Genomic DNA, 18,886 nt, shown 5'->3' on the forward strand with positions numbered 1-18,886 from the left:
AGTGCGGCAGCCCACACGGTGTGAAACTGTTCACAGGGTTGACCAGACTGAATACACACCGCAACACAAACGCTTCTGTCAAATCATGGTATTTTATAAAGTCAGGCAAAGCCACATCAGAGGAACATGATGCCACGACGATGGTACCAGCAGCAGAACATCTCCATCCATTCTTGGACCAAAAACCATTCTTCAGTCCACCATCACCACCACCATCACCATCATCATCAGAGTCTGAACTACCTCCGCTGGGTGGGGGCACACCGGAGACTCAACATGACTTACTGACTTCAGAGGAATGAATATGTAACCAGTAGTCTTTTGGCACTCCGGGGCTGCCGTAGCCAGGTAGTCGAAATCATGCTTCCACTTTGTCAATTTGGCCTCATTTGTAAAAACACGAGCAAACAGCTGTGTTCAAACAGTCAGGCCATGTGCCTGCAGCTGTACAGAGTTCAGATGGCAGGCAGGAAGTCCAATGATCTTAGAACACACTGACACAGCATTGCTTAAGCAGTTCCCACCATGCAGGGTGATGGTGTGACACCAGCAGCATATAGGGAAGGCTAAAACACTTCCAATGAATGAGTCGTAGAAAGTCAGTCAGGTATTGTTACTGACAGAACAGGAGTTCAGTTTCCTGAGCAGGTACAGTTGTGCTCATATTTATTCATACCCTTTCATTAAAGAAGGAAAAAAAACAGCTGCCTGTAAAATAAGTTGAAACTGACTAAAGTAATAATAAACATTTTATGAAAATCATGACTTTATTTTCTAATTCTGGTTCAATAGAAATATTTTTTTTAAAAAAGAAAACAAATAAGATAATTTATTACATATTACATCAGTCATAAAGTAATATTTAGTTGAACAATCCTTTAATGTTTCCGCTCCAGTCAGGTGTTTTCTGTTCCTCTCAGTCAGACTTCTGCACCTGTTGACAGGTATTTTGTCCCACTGTTCAACAGAAAACGTCTCTAATTTGTCCAGGACACATTTGTTTGTTCATTTTTTTTTTCTCTCTTCAACTCAATTAAATTAAAAAACATAGTCTTATATTATGTTTTTTAAATTATAAAAACATAATATAAATTATATTATATTTTTGCACATTTTTTGTTATTCCTTTTTTAAGTCTCCAGTTATTTGAGTGACTGTTGTAAATTCAGCCTTTTTGTTTTAATGAAAGGGGATGAATACATATGAGCACAACTGTACATCGTCTGATGACACTGCCTCAGGATCCCCTCAGAGTTGGAGGAGACCCTCAGCTGGTTGTCCAAGATGGAACCCAGGTATTTATACCCCACTACAGTCTCGACTGGTGAGCGGTGGATCATGGTGGTGACAGCTGCCGCCAGTTCTCTTTGACTGCTGGAGAAGGTCACCACCATCTCTTTATTTTTACTGACGTTCAGCTCCAGATGCGAAGAGTCGCACCCCCCCACAAACTGCAGCAGAGCAGGTCCGTGGTGCAGGGAGGAACCAGACAGGAGAACTGTATCAGCAGCAAACCTCACCAGGTGGGTTTTGGGCTGTTTGGATCTACGCTCATCAATGTGGAGCATGAACAGCAGCGGGGAGAGCGCATGGCCTTGTGGTGAGCCGGTGGAGGTGGTGAGGAGATCTGAGAGGCAGTGGGAATTCAGACTCACTGAGCTCTGTTTGTGAGAAAATCCAGGATCCAGAGAATGAGCTGACGGCTCATGCTGAAAGTTCTGGAGAAGAGTCTCAGCTAGGATGTGGGGCTTAAGGGGGTTAAAGGCACAGGAAAAGTCAGTCCAGTCCTCCGTAGCCTAGCAACTAAATATGCAAAGTTTATCTAATTATTGATCTCATTCTTCCACAAAAAACACAAAAGTATTTTTTTCAAATGACAGAAAATGGCACCGGTAATTTTAATTTGATTTATAGTAATTAAAATTTGTGTCTAAATGACAAACATGAGAAGGAGACGGGCTCTCTTCTGGCAGCTCATCCTGTCAAGCCGATGTTACCTTCAGTGAAAAATAATCCTGGTTAGACGCATGTAATTAAATTCTTTTGTGGTTATCGGACACTATGTCGTTGTCATCCCAGCTTGTCTGCTGGGACAAATATGTGTATATATATATATATATATATATATATATATATATATATATATATATATATATATATATGTATATATATATATATATATATATATATATATACAGTACTCACAAAAAGTTAGGGATATTTGGCTTTCAGGTGAAATTTATGGAAAATGCAATATGTTCATGCTACAGTGATATAATATCATAAAAGTAAGACATTTAAGTAGAAGGATGCACTACTGATTTCCTCATCTCAAAAAATTCATTCAACACAAAAGGTAACAACAATGGTAGTTACACCACAACAAAAAATTTGAACGTCTCAATATCTGGTCATGTGCCCTTGAGCATCAATTACAGCTTGACAACGACGTCTCATGCTGTTCACAAGGCAACTTATTGCCTGCTGAGGCATGGCATCCCACTCTTCTTGAAGGGCAGCCCTCAGGTCATTGAGGTTCTGGGGTGCAGGGTTTCGAGCCTCTACACGACGGCTCAGCTGATCCCACAGGTTTTCAATGGGATTCAGGTCTGGAGAGAGTGCAGGCCATTCCATTTGAGGTCCACCAGTCTCCAACAGCCGTTCCCTGATGATGCGGCCTCGATGAGCAGGAGCATTGTCGTCCATGAAGATGAAATTAGGCCTGTGCTGTTCATGTAGGGGCACAATCACTGGATTAATGATGTTATTCAGGTAGTATGGGCTTGTCACTGTACCATTCACAAAGTGTAGGGCAGTTCTGTACCGAGTGGACTCCCCTGCCCACACTGTAACACCGCCACCACCAAAAGCTGGCCTGGTGACAACAGTGGCTGATGCATAGCGCTCTCCCTGACGTCTCCAACATCGTTGCCGGCCATCATTTCTGCTCAGTGTGAATCGACTTTCATCAGAGAACAGCACTGAGGCCCACTGGTTCCTCGTCCAGCGTAAATGCTCCCTGGCCCATGCAAGACGATGATGCCTGTGCCTGGTGGTGTGGTCAGGTACCCGTGCAGGTCGTCTAGCACGCAGACCACGCTGATGGAAACGGTTTCCAATGGTCTGACGTGACACTTGGGTGCCTCTCACCTCTCTTAAACGTGCCTGGAGTTGAGTGGCATTCATCATCCGGTTTCTCAGGGCAGTGTTCACAATGTAGCGGTCATCAGCACGGGATGTGGCCAAAGGACGTCCACTTCTAGGCCTTTCTGTGACTCTTCCAGTCTCTCCATATCTCTGTTGCAACCTGCTGGTGACACTCTGTGACACTCCAAGCTCAGTGGCCACTTCTGTCTGATAACGTCCTGTTTGAAGCATGGCAATGGCAAGGGACTGTTGTTCCATTGTTAGGTGTCGTCTTGGTCTCATGATGTCAAAATGTGAACAGCATGATGAGGACAACTGTTTAAACACCAGCTCTAATTGAACCAGGACATTTATTGGTCAATTCAAGGATCACACACCTGCCGTGATTTTTGCCGTTAAGCTCCTTGTTAGAGAACAGCAACTTGTGCAAAATTTATTGAAACATTTAACAGTTGGACATGTGCATTTAAAAGCTTAGAGAAGATCACATTAAGTTCACCTGTACAGGTTTGAATGCATTTTAGGCTTGTTGGGAAATTTCACCCAAAAGCTGAATATCCCTAACTTTTTGTGAATAGTGTATGTATATATATATATATATATATATATATATATATATATATATATATATATATATATATATATATATATATACACACACACACATTTATATATACATTTATTTAAAAAAAAAAAAAAAAAGAGGCCTTGCTGGTGTGGTAACTACACAGGACGTAATGACTTCTGAAAGAAATGAGGCCATGAAGGATGCATCGCTTGTAGCCTTCGTTTTAAGTTGATCTGGAGCCAAATGAAGTGTTGACTTTTAGGGGGGATTCAAAGGAGTCTTTAAATGAGGACAGCAATTGGCATGCAGCCTATGAATTTGCCCTTCGAAGGGTGCAGACCCGTATCCTATTGGAACGCTTCAGAATCTTGATTGGGTAAAAGTCTGGTCTCTCCCACACAAATATTTTCTCACCAGTAAAGTCAAAGAAGTTTCTTTCAAGTTACAGACAAGCACGGCCAATCGACCCCTATGATGATCACAAACCTGGGCAGAAATGTTCCCTTGACCGGACGCTGGTTACCGGGACCCCCCCTGGAGCCAGGCCTGGTGATGGGGTACGAGAGCGAGCGTCTGGTGGCCGGGCCTTTGCCCATGGGGCCCTGTCAGGCTCAGCCCAAAAGGGTTACATGGGCCCAACCTCCCCTGGGCTCACCATCTGGGGGAGGAGATGTGTGAGCTGTGCGGCAGAAAGGGGCGGGGACCCTGGCGGTCCGATCCCTGGCTGCAGAATCTGGCTCTAGGGATGTGGAATGTCACCTCTCTGGTGGGGAAAGAGCCTGAGCTTGTGCGCGAGGTTGAGCGGTTCCAGCTAGATATAGTTGGACTCACCTCGACGCATGGCTTGGGCTCTGGAACCAGTACCCTCGACAGGGGCTGGACTTTCTTCCACTTTGGAGTTGCCCATGGTGAGAGGCGCCGAGCAGGTGTGGGCATTCTCATCAGCCCCCAGCTTGGTGCCTGCACGTTGGGGTTTACCCTGGTGGATGAAAGGGTAGTTTTCCTCCGCCTTCGGGTGGGGGGACGGGTCCTGACTGTTGTCTGTACCTATGTGTAACCGGCACATAGAAGGGGAGTCTAATTTCCCTTCAGAGTTGCCGTAGTTAAAGAGCAATGCATTCCTGGGTTGCATTACACAGGTGTGTGTAATTTGGGAGCATAAAAGCCAGAAAATGCAGCTTTAGGCGTGCATGGTGGCTGGTTGCACGGTTCGCTGCAGGATGCTCTGTAGGTTGCAAGCTTAGCATCAAGGCTGTTCATAACCTGGGCGTGAATCTATGCAGGGTGGAAGAGGCTGATGTACAGAGAACCAGCAGCTGGGCTTGAATTCCAATTGTAAGACGCCAAACCTTCTGGTCCCTGCCGTTTTGTTCAGTTAGTTTTATTGTTTTATACATGGTTTTTTATTTTGTTTTAATCAACTGATCATTTATTTTTATCTTGTTGTTCCCTCAAGATCTTTATGCTGCCAGACCAGTAAATGTACAGGAGCCCTCATGGTGGCAGCAGCTGTCAGGGTCGAGCTTGGGTAGGAGTAGGTGGTCACCCTGTCCTCAAAGGTTTTTATTGAGTGCTTGAGTAAACGTACATGCCCATTTTTATCCCTATTTATATAATTTATTCTTTTTATTTGCATATGAGTCTTTTTTTTAGACTCGGACTTAGGACTTTTAGGTGGGATCCGCCTTCACCCATGCTTTCTCCCCTGTAGTATTTTTAGCTGTGGTCACTGTTGTAGACCTTTTTTAAACTGGTTTCATCGGCTTGTTTTTAATTCTTTGTCTTCTGTTTTTAAATAAACTTGTGATCCTGAGGGAAACAGTTTGTTGTGCCTATCCTTGACCACATGTGTTCCTAAATTTGGACCTGAAGGTCGGTCACATTTGCACCAAACAGCAGTTCAGAGTACCCACCCTTTCTGGAGTCCTTGGAGGGAGTGCTGGAGGGTGCTCCTTCTGGGGACTCCATTGTTCTGCTGGGGACTTTAATGCTCACGTGGGAAATGACAGTGAGACCTGGAGAGGAGTGATTGGGAGGCATGGTCCCCCCCTCTGAACCCAAATGATGTTTTGTTATTGGACTTCTGTGCTCGTCATGGATTGTCCATAATGAACACCATGTTCCAACATAAGAGTGTCCATATGTACACCTGGCATCAGGATTCCCTGGGCCGCAGTTCGATGATTGATTTTGTAGTCGTATCGTTGGACCTGCGGCCACATGCCTTGGACACTCAGGTGAAGAGGGGGGCGGAGCTGTCAACTAATCACCAACTGGTGATGAGTTGGCTCAGATGGTGGGGGAGGAAGCCGGTCAGATCTGGCAGGCCCAAACGTGTTGTGAGGGTCTGCTGAGAACGTCTGGCTGAGTCCCCTGTCAGAGCAAGCTTCAACTCCCACCTTCAGCAGAGCTTCAAACATGTCCGGAGTGAGGCGAGGGACATTGAGTCCGAATGGGCTGTGTTCCGTGCCTCTATTGTTGAGGCGACCAGCTGGAGCTGTGGCTGTAAGGTCGTTGGTGCCTGTCGTGGCGGTAATCCCAGGACTCGTTGGTGGACACCAGCAGTGAGGGATGCCGTCAAGCTGAAGAAGGAGTCCTATCAGGCCTTCTTGGCCTGTGGGACTCTGGAGGCAGCTGATGGGTACCGACAGGCTAAGCGGCATGCGGCTTTGGCTGTCACCAAGGCAAAAACTCGGGCATGGGAGGAGTTCGGCGAGGCCATGGAGAAAGACTTCCGGACGGCTTTGAGGCGATTCTGGTCCACCATCCGGCGGCTCAGGAGGGGGAAGCAGTGCTCCATCAACACTGTGTACAGTGGAGGTGGGGAGCTGCTGACCTCCACTCAGGACGTAGTGGGTTGGTGGAAGGAATACTTCGAAGACCTCTTCAATCCTACCAACATGTTTTCCAATGAGGAAGCAGAGCCGGGGGACTCAGGAGTGGACTCTCCTATCTCTGGGGCTGAAGTTGCTGAGGTGGTCAAAAAGTTCCTTGGCGGCAAGGCCCCAGGGGTGGATGAGATCCACCCGGAGTTCCTTAAGGCTCTGGATGCTGTAGTGCTGTCCTGGCTGACACGCCCCTGCAGCATCGCGCGGACATCGGGGACAGTGCCGCTGGATTGGCAGACTGGGGTGGTGGTCCCCCTTTTTAGGGAAGGGGGACCAGGGGGTGTGTTCTAGTTACAGGGGAATCACACTACTCAGCCTACCCGGGTAAGGTCTATTCAGGGGTCCTGGAGAGGAGGGTCCACCGTTTTTGTCCTGGTTGCGGAAGAGTGGACCAGCTCTATACCCTCTTTGGGGTCCTGGAGGGGGCATGGGAGTTTGCTCATCCAGTCTACATGTGCTTTGTGGACCTGGAGAAGGCATTCGACCGTGTCCCCCGGGGGCTCCTGTGGGGGGTACTCCGGGAGTATGGGGTACCGGACCCCCTTGTACTAGCTGTCAGGTCCCTGTACAACAGGTGTCAGAGTTTGGTTTGCTTTGCTGGTAGTAAATCGGATTAGTGTCCGATGAGGGTTGGACTCTGCCAAGGCTGCCCTATATCGCCGATTCTGTTGATAACTTATATGGACAGAATTTCTTGGCGCAGCCGAGGTATTGAGGGGATCCAGGTTGGTGGCTAGAATCGGGTGGATTGCCTTCTCCAGGTCGGGAGTCAGGTCCTGCCTCAAGTGGAGGAGTTTAAATATCTCAGGGTCTTGTTCACGAGTGAGGGAAGGATGGAGCGCGAGATCGACAGACGGATCGGTGCGGCGTCTGCAGTAATGCGGACTCTGCGCCGGTCTGTCGTGGTGAAGAAGGAGCTGAGCCAGAAGGCGAAGCTCTTGATTTACCAGTCGATCTACGTTCCTACTCTCACCTATGGTCATGAGCTGTGGGTCATGACCGAAAGAAGGAGATCTCGTATACAGGTGGCTGAAGTGAGTTTCCTCCGCAGGGTGGCCGGGCTCTCCCTTAGAGATAGGGTGAGGAGCTCGGTCATCCTGGCGGAGATCAGAGTAGAGCCGCTGCTCCTCTGCATCGAGAGGAACCAGTTGAGGTGGCTCGGGTATCTGGTCAGGATGCCTCCTGGACCTCCCTGGTGAGGTGTTCCAGGCACGTCCCTCTGGGAGGAGACCCCGGGGAAGACCCAGGACACGCTGGAGGGATTATATCTCTCGGCTGGCCTGGGAACGCCTCGGGATCCCCCCCGCAGAGTTGGCAAATGTGTCTGGGGAGAGGGAAGTCTGGGCTTCCCTGCTTAGGCTGCTGCCCCCGCGACCTGACCCCGGATAAGCGGCAGAAGATGAAGATGAAGATGAAGATTAAGTTTCTTTCAAATTAATCCACAGATTTTATCCAACCAAGCACTATTTTCAGAGATTCACAACTGAGGTTGATGTTTCTTGTTCCTTTTGTAAACTTCACCCAGAGACTTCTACTCATCTTTTTTGGACATAAACTCACAGAACTTCTGGAAGGACATTGTTACATTGATCTCCAATAACATCAAACCAGGTTTCCTTCTGTATTTTAAAAATGTCTTGTTTGGTATCACGGATTTTAAGAAGAAAGATTCCCCTGCCATATTTCTTTCCAACCTGATACTTTTTCCTTCAGAGTTCCACATTCACAAAGTAAAGTGATGCATAGAAAACCACTTTTTAATCTCTTCATAACAGAAGTAAAAATGTATCTTGATACAATCTCAGACTCAAACAACAAAATGGCAAAAAAAAACAAAGGATATTTGTAACAAATGTAATTTAATTCTGTAACTCGCATTTACCCTTTTATTTATTTATGTATTTATTTTATTTTATTTACTTTATTTATTTATTTTTTAATAGCAACTCTCTCTTCTCATTAGAGTCCTATGTCCCTTTTTTGCTTTTTCTACAATTGTCTTTTACTGTCTCTCTTTTTTTCTTTTTGAAGATTGTTGTAAATTCTGTAAAGAAAATTGAAGTTATGTATAAAAAAAAAAAAAAAAAAAAAAAAAAAAAAAAAAAAAAAAGGGTGCAGACCCTGAATTGGGATGCAGCTTGTGAGTCCTGACAATAAGGGGCGAAATACCAGGTGGACTAAATGAGACTGATAAGCACAGGCAACATGGTTATTAGGAAGCCTCAGGTGGACGGGTTCCAAATAAGGAGTGTCATGAGGAAAGAAGTAATTTCTTCTTCCTTGAGGGCTACTGTCCTGCTGGTTGTGGTGGTAGTGTTTCCCTGGTACAACACACTCAATTCAAATGAAAAAGGTTCTCTAACAACTCTTTATCTTCTGCACCTGCCTGTCAATGAGCCATTGGTTTGGGTCAGTTGGTAAAGACCGCTGGCCTAAAGCAACCAAAGAAACACCCAGCAGCGTCACGTTCCAGAAGACAGTAAACATCAGTCGTAACATAATTGTTTACTGAGATAAATCCTTTATAAATGGTAAAAACAGTGTCCAGATCTCTTAAATGTTGGTAGGATTCTTAGTAGCGGGTCTCTGGTAAAGAAACTGCGTTTGTCCTGCAACACGCAGACTTTTAACAGCTTTCTTTCACCTCCATGTAATTGGGAGAAGATAAGAAAAGTTTCATTTTTCATCCACTGGAAAAACTTCAAGCCGTGTACTTTTACAGGAGTTATAATGTTCTAATCAGCCATTTGTACGGTGATCGTTGGGTCTGGTTTTAATGGTTTTGGCTTTGAGCTGCATGGCAGGCTTTCCTGTTCCTGGTTAAAAGTCACGTGATAACTTGATGGGTTTATCTCAGAAGTGTTGGTCTTTTTCAGCTGTTGCTCACCAGAGGTCCTCCTGGAGCACAGCTTGCAGGAGGTCGGGATCTCGCATCTCATTTTGGGATAAAAGGAGTCTGCTGCCAACCCTCCTGAGTTTTAACCCTCATGAATCTCTCCATGACTCTGGGATCAGCTTCGCTGTGACTCCATAGCCTTCGTAACACCTCTGTCTGAGAACTCTGGATATCATCAGGACTCCTTTTCCACCAACATACTGCTGCACACTCTCCAGTTTCACACAGTTTCTGGAACATATGGATCTCCTTCAACCATGACCTCATCTCTGTACTCATCCTGGATAACAGTAAATAAACACATTAAAAACTCATTTGTCACCTAAAAGTGCAGCACGTGGGTCAAGCAGCACGCTAAAACCATGACATGAAGGACTGGTTCTGATGCCACATAGAGAGAATTTTTTAATAATAGGATTTTTTTATGTCTTTTTTTTTTATAAGTGTTGTGGTTTGAGCTGAATAGAAGTATAACTATTGATCATTTTAAACGGTAGTTCTCTGTACGTTCCCAGGATAGGGTCTATGAAGACTGGAGTACTGTCTGGCTGGACTAAGGGCACTAAAAGTCCATCACGGTAACAAGAAAGATGTAACAAAGACGGAACTTGGGTGTTTATTGTTCTGTATGAATCTTGTACAGAAGGTCCCAGTTTTCCCTGCATCACAAGATGAGCCAGTTTCTCCATCTCTGGTTTGGTGTAATGGCTAATCAGCATCAGATGCAGAAACATGTCACAACTCCTGACAAAGTTAAATAAAAAAAATAAAACATCCTCTGTTTGCAGGGCCGTGTTTACCAAGTTTAGGATGGGGGGGCCAGGTCGGGGCACAGACTGGGGGAAAAAGGTCAGACATGTAAACCAGAAAATCACACAGAGGGCGCAAACCTCCACAAAGGGCCACTGTTCTAAAGAATTCCTGGATCCAAACGGTGATCTGGATCAAAATGAAATTTTAATTAATTCCCATAAACTCATGAAAATTTCATGAAAATCCGTCCGTGACATTTTATATTATCGTGAACACAAAAAAAAACCAGATAAATGCTGGTAAAAACATAACCTCCTTGGTGGAGCTAATGAGGTTTAGGTAATTAAGAACTAATTATTACCACTAATGTGAAAAGATAAATTAAATTTGCACAACTAAAGAGCTAACAATGTTCTGGCTGAAACCAGAGGAAAATCACTTCAGGTGGGCAGGATATCTACACACATGTGGAAATGTTCACATATGTAGATTTAAAATAACTTTAAGATCTGGAAAAGTTTCTTTACCCATGATGTCAAATACTGAGATTTTTCACTTTCAGATAGCTGGAATTAAATGTTATAGTATTCATTCATTCATTCATTCATTCATTATCATAACTGCTTCGTCCAATAATTTTTTTCCCCATAAATGTCAGATTATTCATAAAATTTTCTAAAGTGATAGATAATTAAATGTAAAGATGTCGATCACATACTTGTACTTAGAACTAAAACATTATTCATTGGTTATTATGTAGCAACCTCCCAAGGCTGAATTAACCCCCGAATCAGATAAGAACTCATGACTTTCTACTTCATAAAGAAGTCTATCCACACATCTCCAAAACAGAGCTCAATGAAAGCCCTAAAATTCAGATCCATCTCAATACTGCAGACAGACCTCCACGTTAAACCAGGAACCCTGCTGGTTTTATCTTGTTCCTGGTAGGAAATGTCTACACAGACAGACTGTGGCACCCTTTTGAAGTTGGACCCTTGTAAGGGCCTGTTGTCCATCACCCCAGGAGATCCCTTTGTATCCACATCACACAAAGACCAAATTCCAGAGCAGAACCTTAAGCTCTGAATTCTAAACTGTATCAAATCCTGGACGTACCCTCAGCACACCTGGATAAATGGACTCTTCTTCCTTTCTAAATTAATCCAAGATGTGAAATCCACAGAAGTTAGCAAGTTAGTTCATTTCTGTGATTCCTTGGATGGAGCAATGGTACCATCTAGCAGACACCCTCGAACAGGTTGAGAAATGCATTCCAGGCTGATTAAATACACCGTGATTAACATTATATGCTGTTGTTATTAACGACTCTGACTCAAAGTAAGAACTTGTTGTGTGGAAATGATTTTTTGACCCACCAGGTCCGTGGAAAGAGAAAATCATCAATGAAATGTATTTGAAATGTCTTGTACCTGTTGACAAACCTTTTCCCCTTTTGACAACAGCAAAACTGTTTTAAGGTTCATGGTGAAAAGAATCATTCATACTTCTTCTCATCAATAAATGGATTTTATAGACATGTTTTGAGGTTGGAAAAATGTTAAGTTTAATTCCCCAAGAACTTAATATTTAGACCAAACCTTCAGACCCCATGTCCTGATCCCTGCGCTCTGATTGGATAATCTAAAGTCCGCCCCAGAGCGCCGGCAAATTTAACTGCGGGTCTTCCTGGAACTTGCTCTCTTGTTTTTTTTTTTTTTTTTTTGCTCTTCTCGTTTTTCTTTTCTCTTGTCTTACATTTTCTCTCTTGTTTTGTTTTCCTCTTGTTTTTTCTTGTTATTTTTTTAGTTTTTTTCTCTTCGTTTTTCTTTTCGCTTGTTTTACTTTTCCTCTTTGTTGGCGTTTGATGTTTGCATTAGTCGTGTTTTTGTCCGTCTGGCGCCGTGTTCGTTTTTTATTACAGTAAGCTCGCTCGACTGCTTAACACCAGGAAACCTCATCCAATTCTGGCTGAACAATTTTTGCTTCTGACATCATCAAGTCACACTTTGCCGGCACCCGTGACCCGTGGATTCTTAACAGAGTTGGTCCAGTTTTAGACGTCGAACCAGGCGGTTCCAGGCGAGCTCCTGACCTCTGCGGAGGCCCCCTTTGGACATGTATCAGGACGACCACTGAATTCTTGTCCACTGTGCCCCCAAGGTACGGGTTCTCAACCACCAACGCTGAATAAGGATTCCACTGTCTCCGATCACCAGCTGGTGTCTTAGCAGAAGCTGCCCTTTCTAAATCCATTCCCCCGGTATCGGCCTGATAATCTACCCTGACATAGGACTAGTTAACATTATTAGATTTGCCATCTTTCCAACCTTCCTAGTTGTGTAAGTTATGTAAGCTGCTAATACAACTTTACCTTTAATAGTTTTATTTTACATTTTTGTTGTTGGCTTGGCTCGAGCTTCCATACTCTCTCTCTCTCCCTCTCTCTCATCTTGGCTAATTCAGTATTGATGCTTGCTGCAGCTATTTCTGGTTTACATTATTAATTTCATCTGTGACTGTTGATTTTAACCGGTGTGAGTTTTAATAAAGTGTGTTATATTTTAAGAGGTCGTGGTAGCGTGATCAATTTTTGAGAAGTGATTTGTTCCCTCTGACGAAAACTTACGGTAAGCGTATTCTGAGACTGATGATTATCTGTTATTAGACAAATATCATTGTCATATTACGGTATTCCCTTTCTGACTGTATAACAAATTTAGGGCTGGGTGATGCCCCGAGATCGTCTGCTTGTCTAAGGACACAGCGAATTAATAAGTAAAACACCCACTGTTGCCCAGACACTGGATCACAGATTAACATTAATGGTAATATGTTACAATTATGTTGTTATTTTACTGGTGTGACACACTGGAAACCAGATTCAACTACATGTGAACTAAAAAACCTGATCCAGTACATGTTTATTATGTATATTAATCTTTCATTTAATCTATTTATTTATTTTTTTTTAAAGGAACTGTTGGAACACCCTGAATTTCCCCCCTGGGGATGAATAAAGTATCTATCTATCTATCTATCTATCTATCTATCTATCTATCTATCTATCTATCTCTCTATCTATCTATCTATCTATCTATCTATCTATCTATCTATCTATCTATCTATCTATCTGTCTGTCTGTCTGTCTGTCTGTCTGTCTGTGTGTGTGTGTGTGTGTGTGTGTGTGTGTGTGTGTGTGTGTGTGTGTGTGTGTGTGTGCGTGAGCCATTTTCCCATCAGCTTTATTTTATATCCACATTTAAAAACATCTCTAGGTTCTTTATTTTATCAGCCAATCTTATATAAAGCTGGTTTGGAAAGTCCTACAGAAGCTACAGAGCACTATAATAACACCACCACCACCATTACCTTCGCCCAGCGGTCTGACAAACATGTAAAACATACAACCATCCCTGTTGTCATTTCTGTGTTTCATTCAGAAGCAGTGCAGAGAGGAGGCGGCGGGAGGCCCGGTGGACCCTAAGAACACTCTGATCTCTGAACAACGTGGGAGGTTCACAGTTTGCCAACAGTTACATAAAACTCTTTGTTTAATATTTATCTGTACTGTTTTCTCAGATCGTCCTACCATAAGCTAATGGATAAGTTCACAGCACCCCACCCTGCCTCCTGCCAGACTCAGACCAGATTCAGGCTGTTAAAGAGGGAGCAGTGACCACTAGGGGTCCGTGTTGGACCACAACACCGGTGCTTTGGTTTGGGAAACATACCGACAGTTTGGTTTCTTATCACAGTTTATTTGCAGAAGACATCTTAAAAACAACTTGCTTAAACACAGAAGAGTCTCAGAATGAATGAAAATAAATGTGAAAATGTAAGCTGTGTCTTACATTCAGCAGAAATGAACCGATTATTAAAGATGAAGGCAGAAATATGACGAACTCTGCAAGAATGAAGGCGAGCTGAGTGGAAACGTGACATAAGCTGTGACGTGTGATTACATACTAAATCATCCACAATACATGTGCTCATGACAGCCTAGAGCAGACGTGACGCTAATAAGGTGAATTAAGCAGATAATAATACATTTAAAGAGCTGATCAGCAACAAAAGGTGAAAGGAATGATTGAAGATGTCTGATATTTAAAACACAGGATCTCTGTGAGAACAGACATATTGATGGAAGGAAAATCATTTATAACAAATATACTGAAATTCAAGGATCAGACATCATCGTACTAAAATTCCATCAGACTTTCCACCAGCAGAACGATGCCCCCCCCATGATTTCCTTCCTCATCACATCACTGCTGATCTTATCACCCCCCATGTCCACAACACAGTTATTGTTTTCTTCCTATTTTGTCTTCACTTATTGATCATGTTCACCTTAAACCAGCAACTCTTTATTCTATTCTTTATTCTTCACTCTGAACCCAGATTCCGCCTTGTAACACTGCTTTGGATTTTCTTTTCATTTAGTTTCTGCCATTATTCCTGCAATGGAACACATCTTTACGTTTAAGTTTCCTGTTCTGTTATCCTCTCTGTGTGTTACAGCAGTGTGAGAAGTAGCTCCGCATCCAGTTTACTAACTTACCGAGTGTAAGCGTGAACAAGTAAATAAAAAATTGTTAGGAGGATTATTTATCTAAAGAAGCTGTTTGGCCTGAGCAGAAAAGATCTGGCAAGTTTGTCATGGCAACCCACGTCTTCACCTCTGCTGTCTGTCCTATAAGAACATTTTCCTTACAAATATGGCCAATTGTAGGGAAACTAATAATAATAATAATAATAATATAATATTAATAATAACAGAAATAAACCCTTGACAAATAGTCCAAAAAACACTCATTTGGAGCAGTGGTTCTCAAACCATGGGTCTGGACCCCCACGGTGGTCGTGAGATAATTTCAGAGGGTCGATAGATAATTATAAAACATATGCGGCTTAAATTTATCAAATAAATTAGTAATTTTTATCAGGGCTGTCTAATTAAATAATTTCTGCAGAGATATATCTGTAAGTAAGCATCTTCATCTTTTTAACGCATTAACGAACAAATAACACTTTTAAAATCTGAATTTGACATTATCTCGATAAGAAAAGCTGGTGTTTTGTCACAGCCGGGAACCGAATTCTCCCAAAAACACTCTTCTCTTTATTTATGGGTATTTTGACAGTTTTCCATTCTTACTTTTAGAAGACGCATCTAATGTGTCACACACTCACGGGGATCGCGAACACCAACCTATGGTATTTGGTGGTCGTGGCTCAAAGCGTTTGAGAAGAACTGCTTTACAGACTGAATCTGATAAATTTAAGAAGTGGACTTTTATGCATTTCATATTCATACCATATTCCGCTTGTCTAATCGGTCTTTTTGAAAACTGCTTTGTTATATTATATCATTTAAAAAGTGAGCAATGTAAACATTAAGTGGTTAGATTAATAAATCCTCTATCTAAAGTCTTCTTTTGTAAGATCAAAATAAAGTTTTTTTCTATTCATTTTATGTGAACTGAAATGTTCTCATCGAAAAAGTATTCTGTTAGTTCATTTTTCCATCATAAAAAATTATTCTTTAGCATTAAAACAATAAAAAATTTCCCATATTTTGATATTAATGGTTAATTGATCACATTTAAAACATTTCTGAGAGCTTTCGAATCATTTTACGGTAAAAACTTCTGCATACACCATGATTCTTGTCTTCTGCTTCCTTCAACACTCATACATTAATATGCACATGACTTTTGTTAAAGACCAAAAAGGACTTCAAATTGTGTTTTAAATAATTTTCTGGCCATGGTAACATAAATTACATTTTGTTGGCCAGAAGAATGAAAATGTGGGGTCGTGTATACGCTGGACTGAGTGGTTAATCAGGTCAATTAGTCTTCTGAAAGACTTAAACATAAGATTTCGGATCATTTTTCATATTGCAAGTTACAATTTACCCCCTGGGATAAAAAGGGAATACATTTCAAATGATATTGCCCAGATTAACGCCTACTGCAGCATTCCTCATCGCATGTGGCTCACCAACTCTTGACTTGCGGCTCGTGAAGCAGCCTCTGGCTTTCTGAAAATGCGATCTAAACAAGTCATAATGATCATCAACACTGCAGTTCTCTCCACTAACAAGAGCTGCAGGCTGCTTGCAGAAACTTTGCTGTCCTAACGGCCCTAACTGACCCTGTCAGAGTTGCCAGGTTTGGCTGATTTCAGCTGCACCGAACTCCACCAAAGAACTGCTCCGTCGGTAGCTCCGTATATATAATGAAAAAGAAACGCCCACTTTCTAGAGCCATTATTGTATTTTCACCATATACTGTTGCATAAGAATGTCATTACTCCGTGCAATATGTAGGATAACCATTCCTTGGTAAAAAGCTGAATGTTACTGATTTGGCAACGTAGCGTGGGAATGCTTTTTATGGGGGTGGCGTCTCTCCTCTTGTCGTGGTGTATTGAATATGGCTCTTGTTGGATTAACAGCGAGGATCTCTGGCCTAATGCATCATATTTGGAACACTACCGAAGATATTCGGTCTTCTTCCCCCTGGTGGACATCATGCCAACTACAGTCATTCTGACTCACGTTTCGCTCAAATGAAGCTTCAGATAAAAAAATGTAGAATTTTTTTTTTGTACATTAGTTGTTTGGTCACACAGAGTCAACACTGATATCATTGACCAAAAATATTTGAGACATGGTGAGAGTTGCACCAGGCTGCAGATCCCATGGAGGAAAGTCCTGAAACTGCTTTCTTTCTAATGGTCGAACTCTTTCTTTCAGGAGACGTTATTGGTTATTTAGCTCAGTTACAAGTTGGCAATCAGGTGCATTTTAGGTTCTGGCTTCTCTGTCTATGATCGACGAGTTACTACAGTGTGAGTCCTCTCATTCTGTAATTCTGATCTTTCAGACGCTTTTCATATCCAGTTTGACCAAAAGACAGAAAAAAGATGCAACACGTATGACACATACTAACAGAGGATGCATATCTATGCAAACTGGAGCTGTGATGCAGACAGTCGGGCTAGACAGAGACAAACCAGCAGTTAGCCACCAGATAGACGACAAGCCTGCTATTGTTACCTTGTTTGTGAAGAGAAAGAACACAAAGAACTGCATTTGTGACATTTCCATGTTGTGAGAATGTCATTTAGGGAATTTGGCTCACAGTAGGAATAATGGCCAAACTTATGAAAACATAATCTGTTGTTATTGATCAATCTTCTGAATCAGCGTTTCCCAGTCCTGGTCCTGGGGTCCGACCGCCCTGTGTGTTTCAGACGCTACTTTCACACAGCTGAATGAAACGAATGGCTCGGTAACAGGCTGCAGAGAGCCTGATGAAGAAAAAGCATCATCAGAACCAGGCTTGCTGGAGTCGGAACAGGTCTCAGACGTGCAGGGCGGTGGTACATGTGGACCAGGATCGGGAAAACACTGAACTGAAACAAACTGATTGTGTTGTGATAAAAAAAAAACAGAGTAGGGGCGAAGGATTGGTGTTAATGTTTGCATTTAGTCGCTGTCTCTATCTCTTTCATCGTTTTCCTGCAAAGCATCGTGGGTGTCTTCCTCTTCATCCTCCTCAGCTTCCTCTTCATCCCCAGCGCCGTTCATCATCTCCATCTCAACCTCCACCTCCACGTCGTCTACGGGCCCATCCACCCCCTCGAAGGGCTCGGCATCCCTCGATACCTCCACCATCTCGGTTCCTTGGACCACCTCGACAGCCCCCTCTCGGATCTTCTTGACGTGGAAGGTGAAGGGGGGCACCTTGTACACGGCGGTCTTGGACCGAGCGTAGACCACATGGTCTGGCGTGAAGGACTTCTTCATCTTGTCACTGGATGTCTTCATCTTTTGTTTGCGCTCAGGGTTGACGCTCATGCGTGTTCCGAGTTTTCCCATTTTCTTCTCGATGTTGTGGCGCGTCTTCTCCAGGTTCTCCTTGGTTCTCTGTCTGGTCTTCTCCAGGTTCTCCTTGGTTCTCTGTCTGGTCTTCTCCAGGTTCTCCTTTGTCTTCTGCTTGGTCTTCTCCAGGTTCTCTTTAGTTTTTTGCTTGGTCTTCTCCAGGTTCTCTTTGGTCTTTGCTCTGGTCTTGTCCATCTTCTCCTTTGAGAAAACGGTCTTCAGGTTTTGGACGCGTTGCAGACTGCTGCGCTTGATGCGCTCAGCTCGGGACTCCTCAATGGTCTCCTCAATCTCCAACCCCTCCTCGTCTGATGAGAGGTCGACGTTGGGTTTGTCTGCCTTTTCACCTTCTCCGCCTTCTTCTCCGGGTTCCTCCACAGCTTCTTTGAGCTCCAGCAGACTTCCTCCTCTGCTTCCTGACACCGACTCGGACACCTTCATGGACTTAGAGATGCTCAGTTTGGAGGGAATCTTAACTTCATCCTGCGGAGAAAAGAACATGAAGAGAGTTGATGAAATGTGTTCTCATTAAGTCTCAGTTGAAGTACTAGATGTTTCTGCACAAACCCAGAAACGTTTAGACTTACTGAGTATTAATAAGTAATAGCAACAAATAACTAGAATCTGGGATGGAGATGCACAGTGTTTGGCGGAAATGACAATTCCACAGTAACTGAATATAGAAGGCTGGACTGGGTGGAAAGGTTGGATATACACTGTAAAAAAGAAACTGTAAA

The 18,886-nt window shown here is 43.2% G+C and overlaps 1 protein-coding gene across 1 annotated transcript in view; it reads right to left on the reverse strand.

Annotated features, from left to right (window-relative positions):
* Positions 1-14,003: 14,003 nt before the first annotated feature.
* Positions 14,004-18,886, reverse strand: part of LOC306772080 (caveolae-associated protein 1-like) — a 33,495-nt gene continuing 28,612 nt past the window's right edge. The window contains exon 2 of the mRNA XM_079261479.1: positions 14,004-18,632. Within this exon, the coding sequence (XP_079117605.1) occupies positions 17,754-18,632 (879 nt within the window). The 3' untranslated portion in view covers positions 14,004-17,753. The remainder of the gene's footprint in view (positions 18,633-18,886) is intronic.

Source organism: Telmatherina bonti (genome assembly GCF_933228915.1).
Source record: "Telmatherina bonti genome assembly, chromosome: 21".
NCBI lineage: Eukaryota > Metazoa > Chordata > Actinopteri > Atheriniformes > Telmatherinidae > Telmatherina > Telmatherina bonti.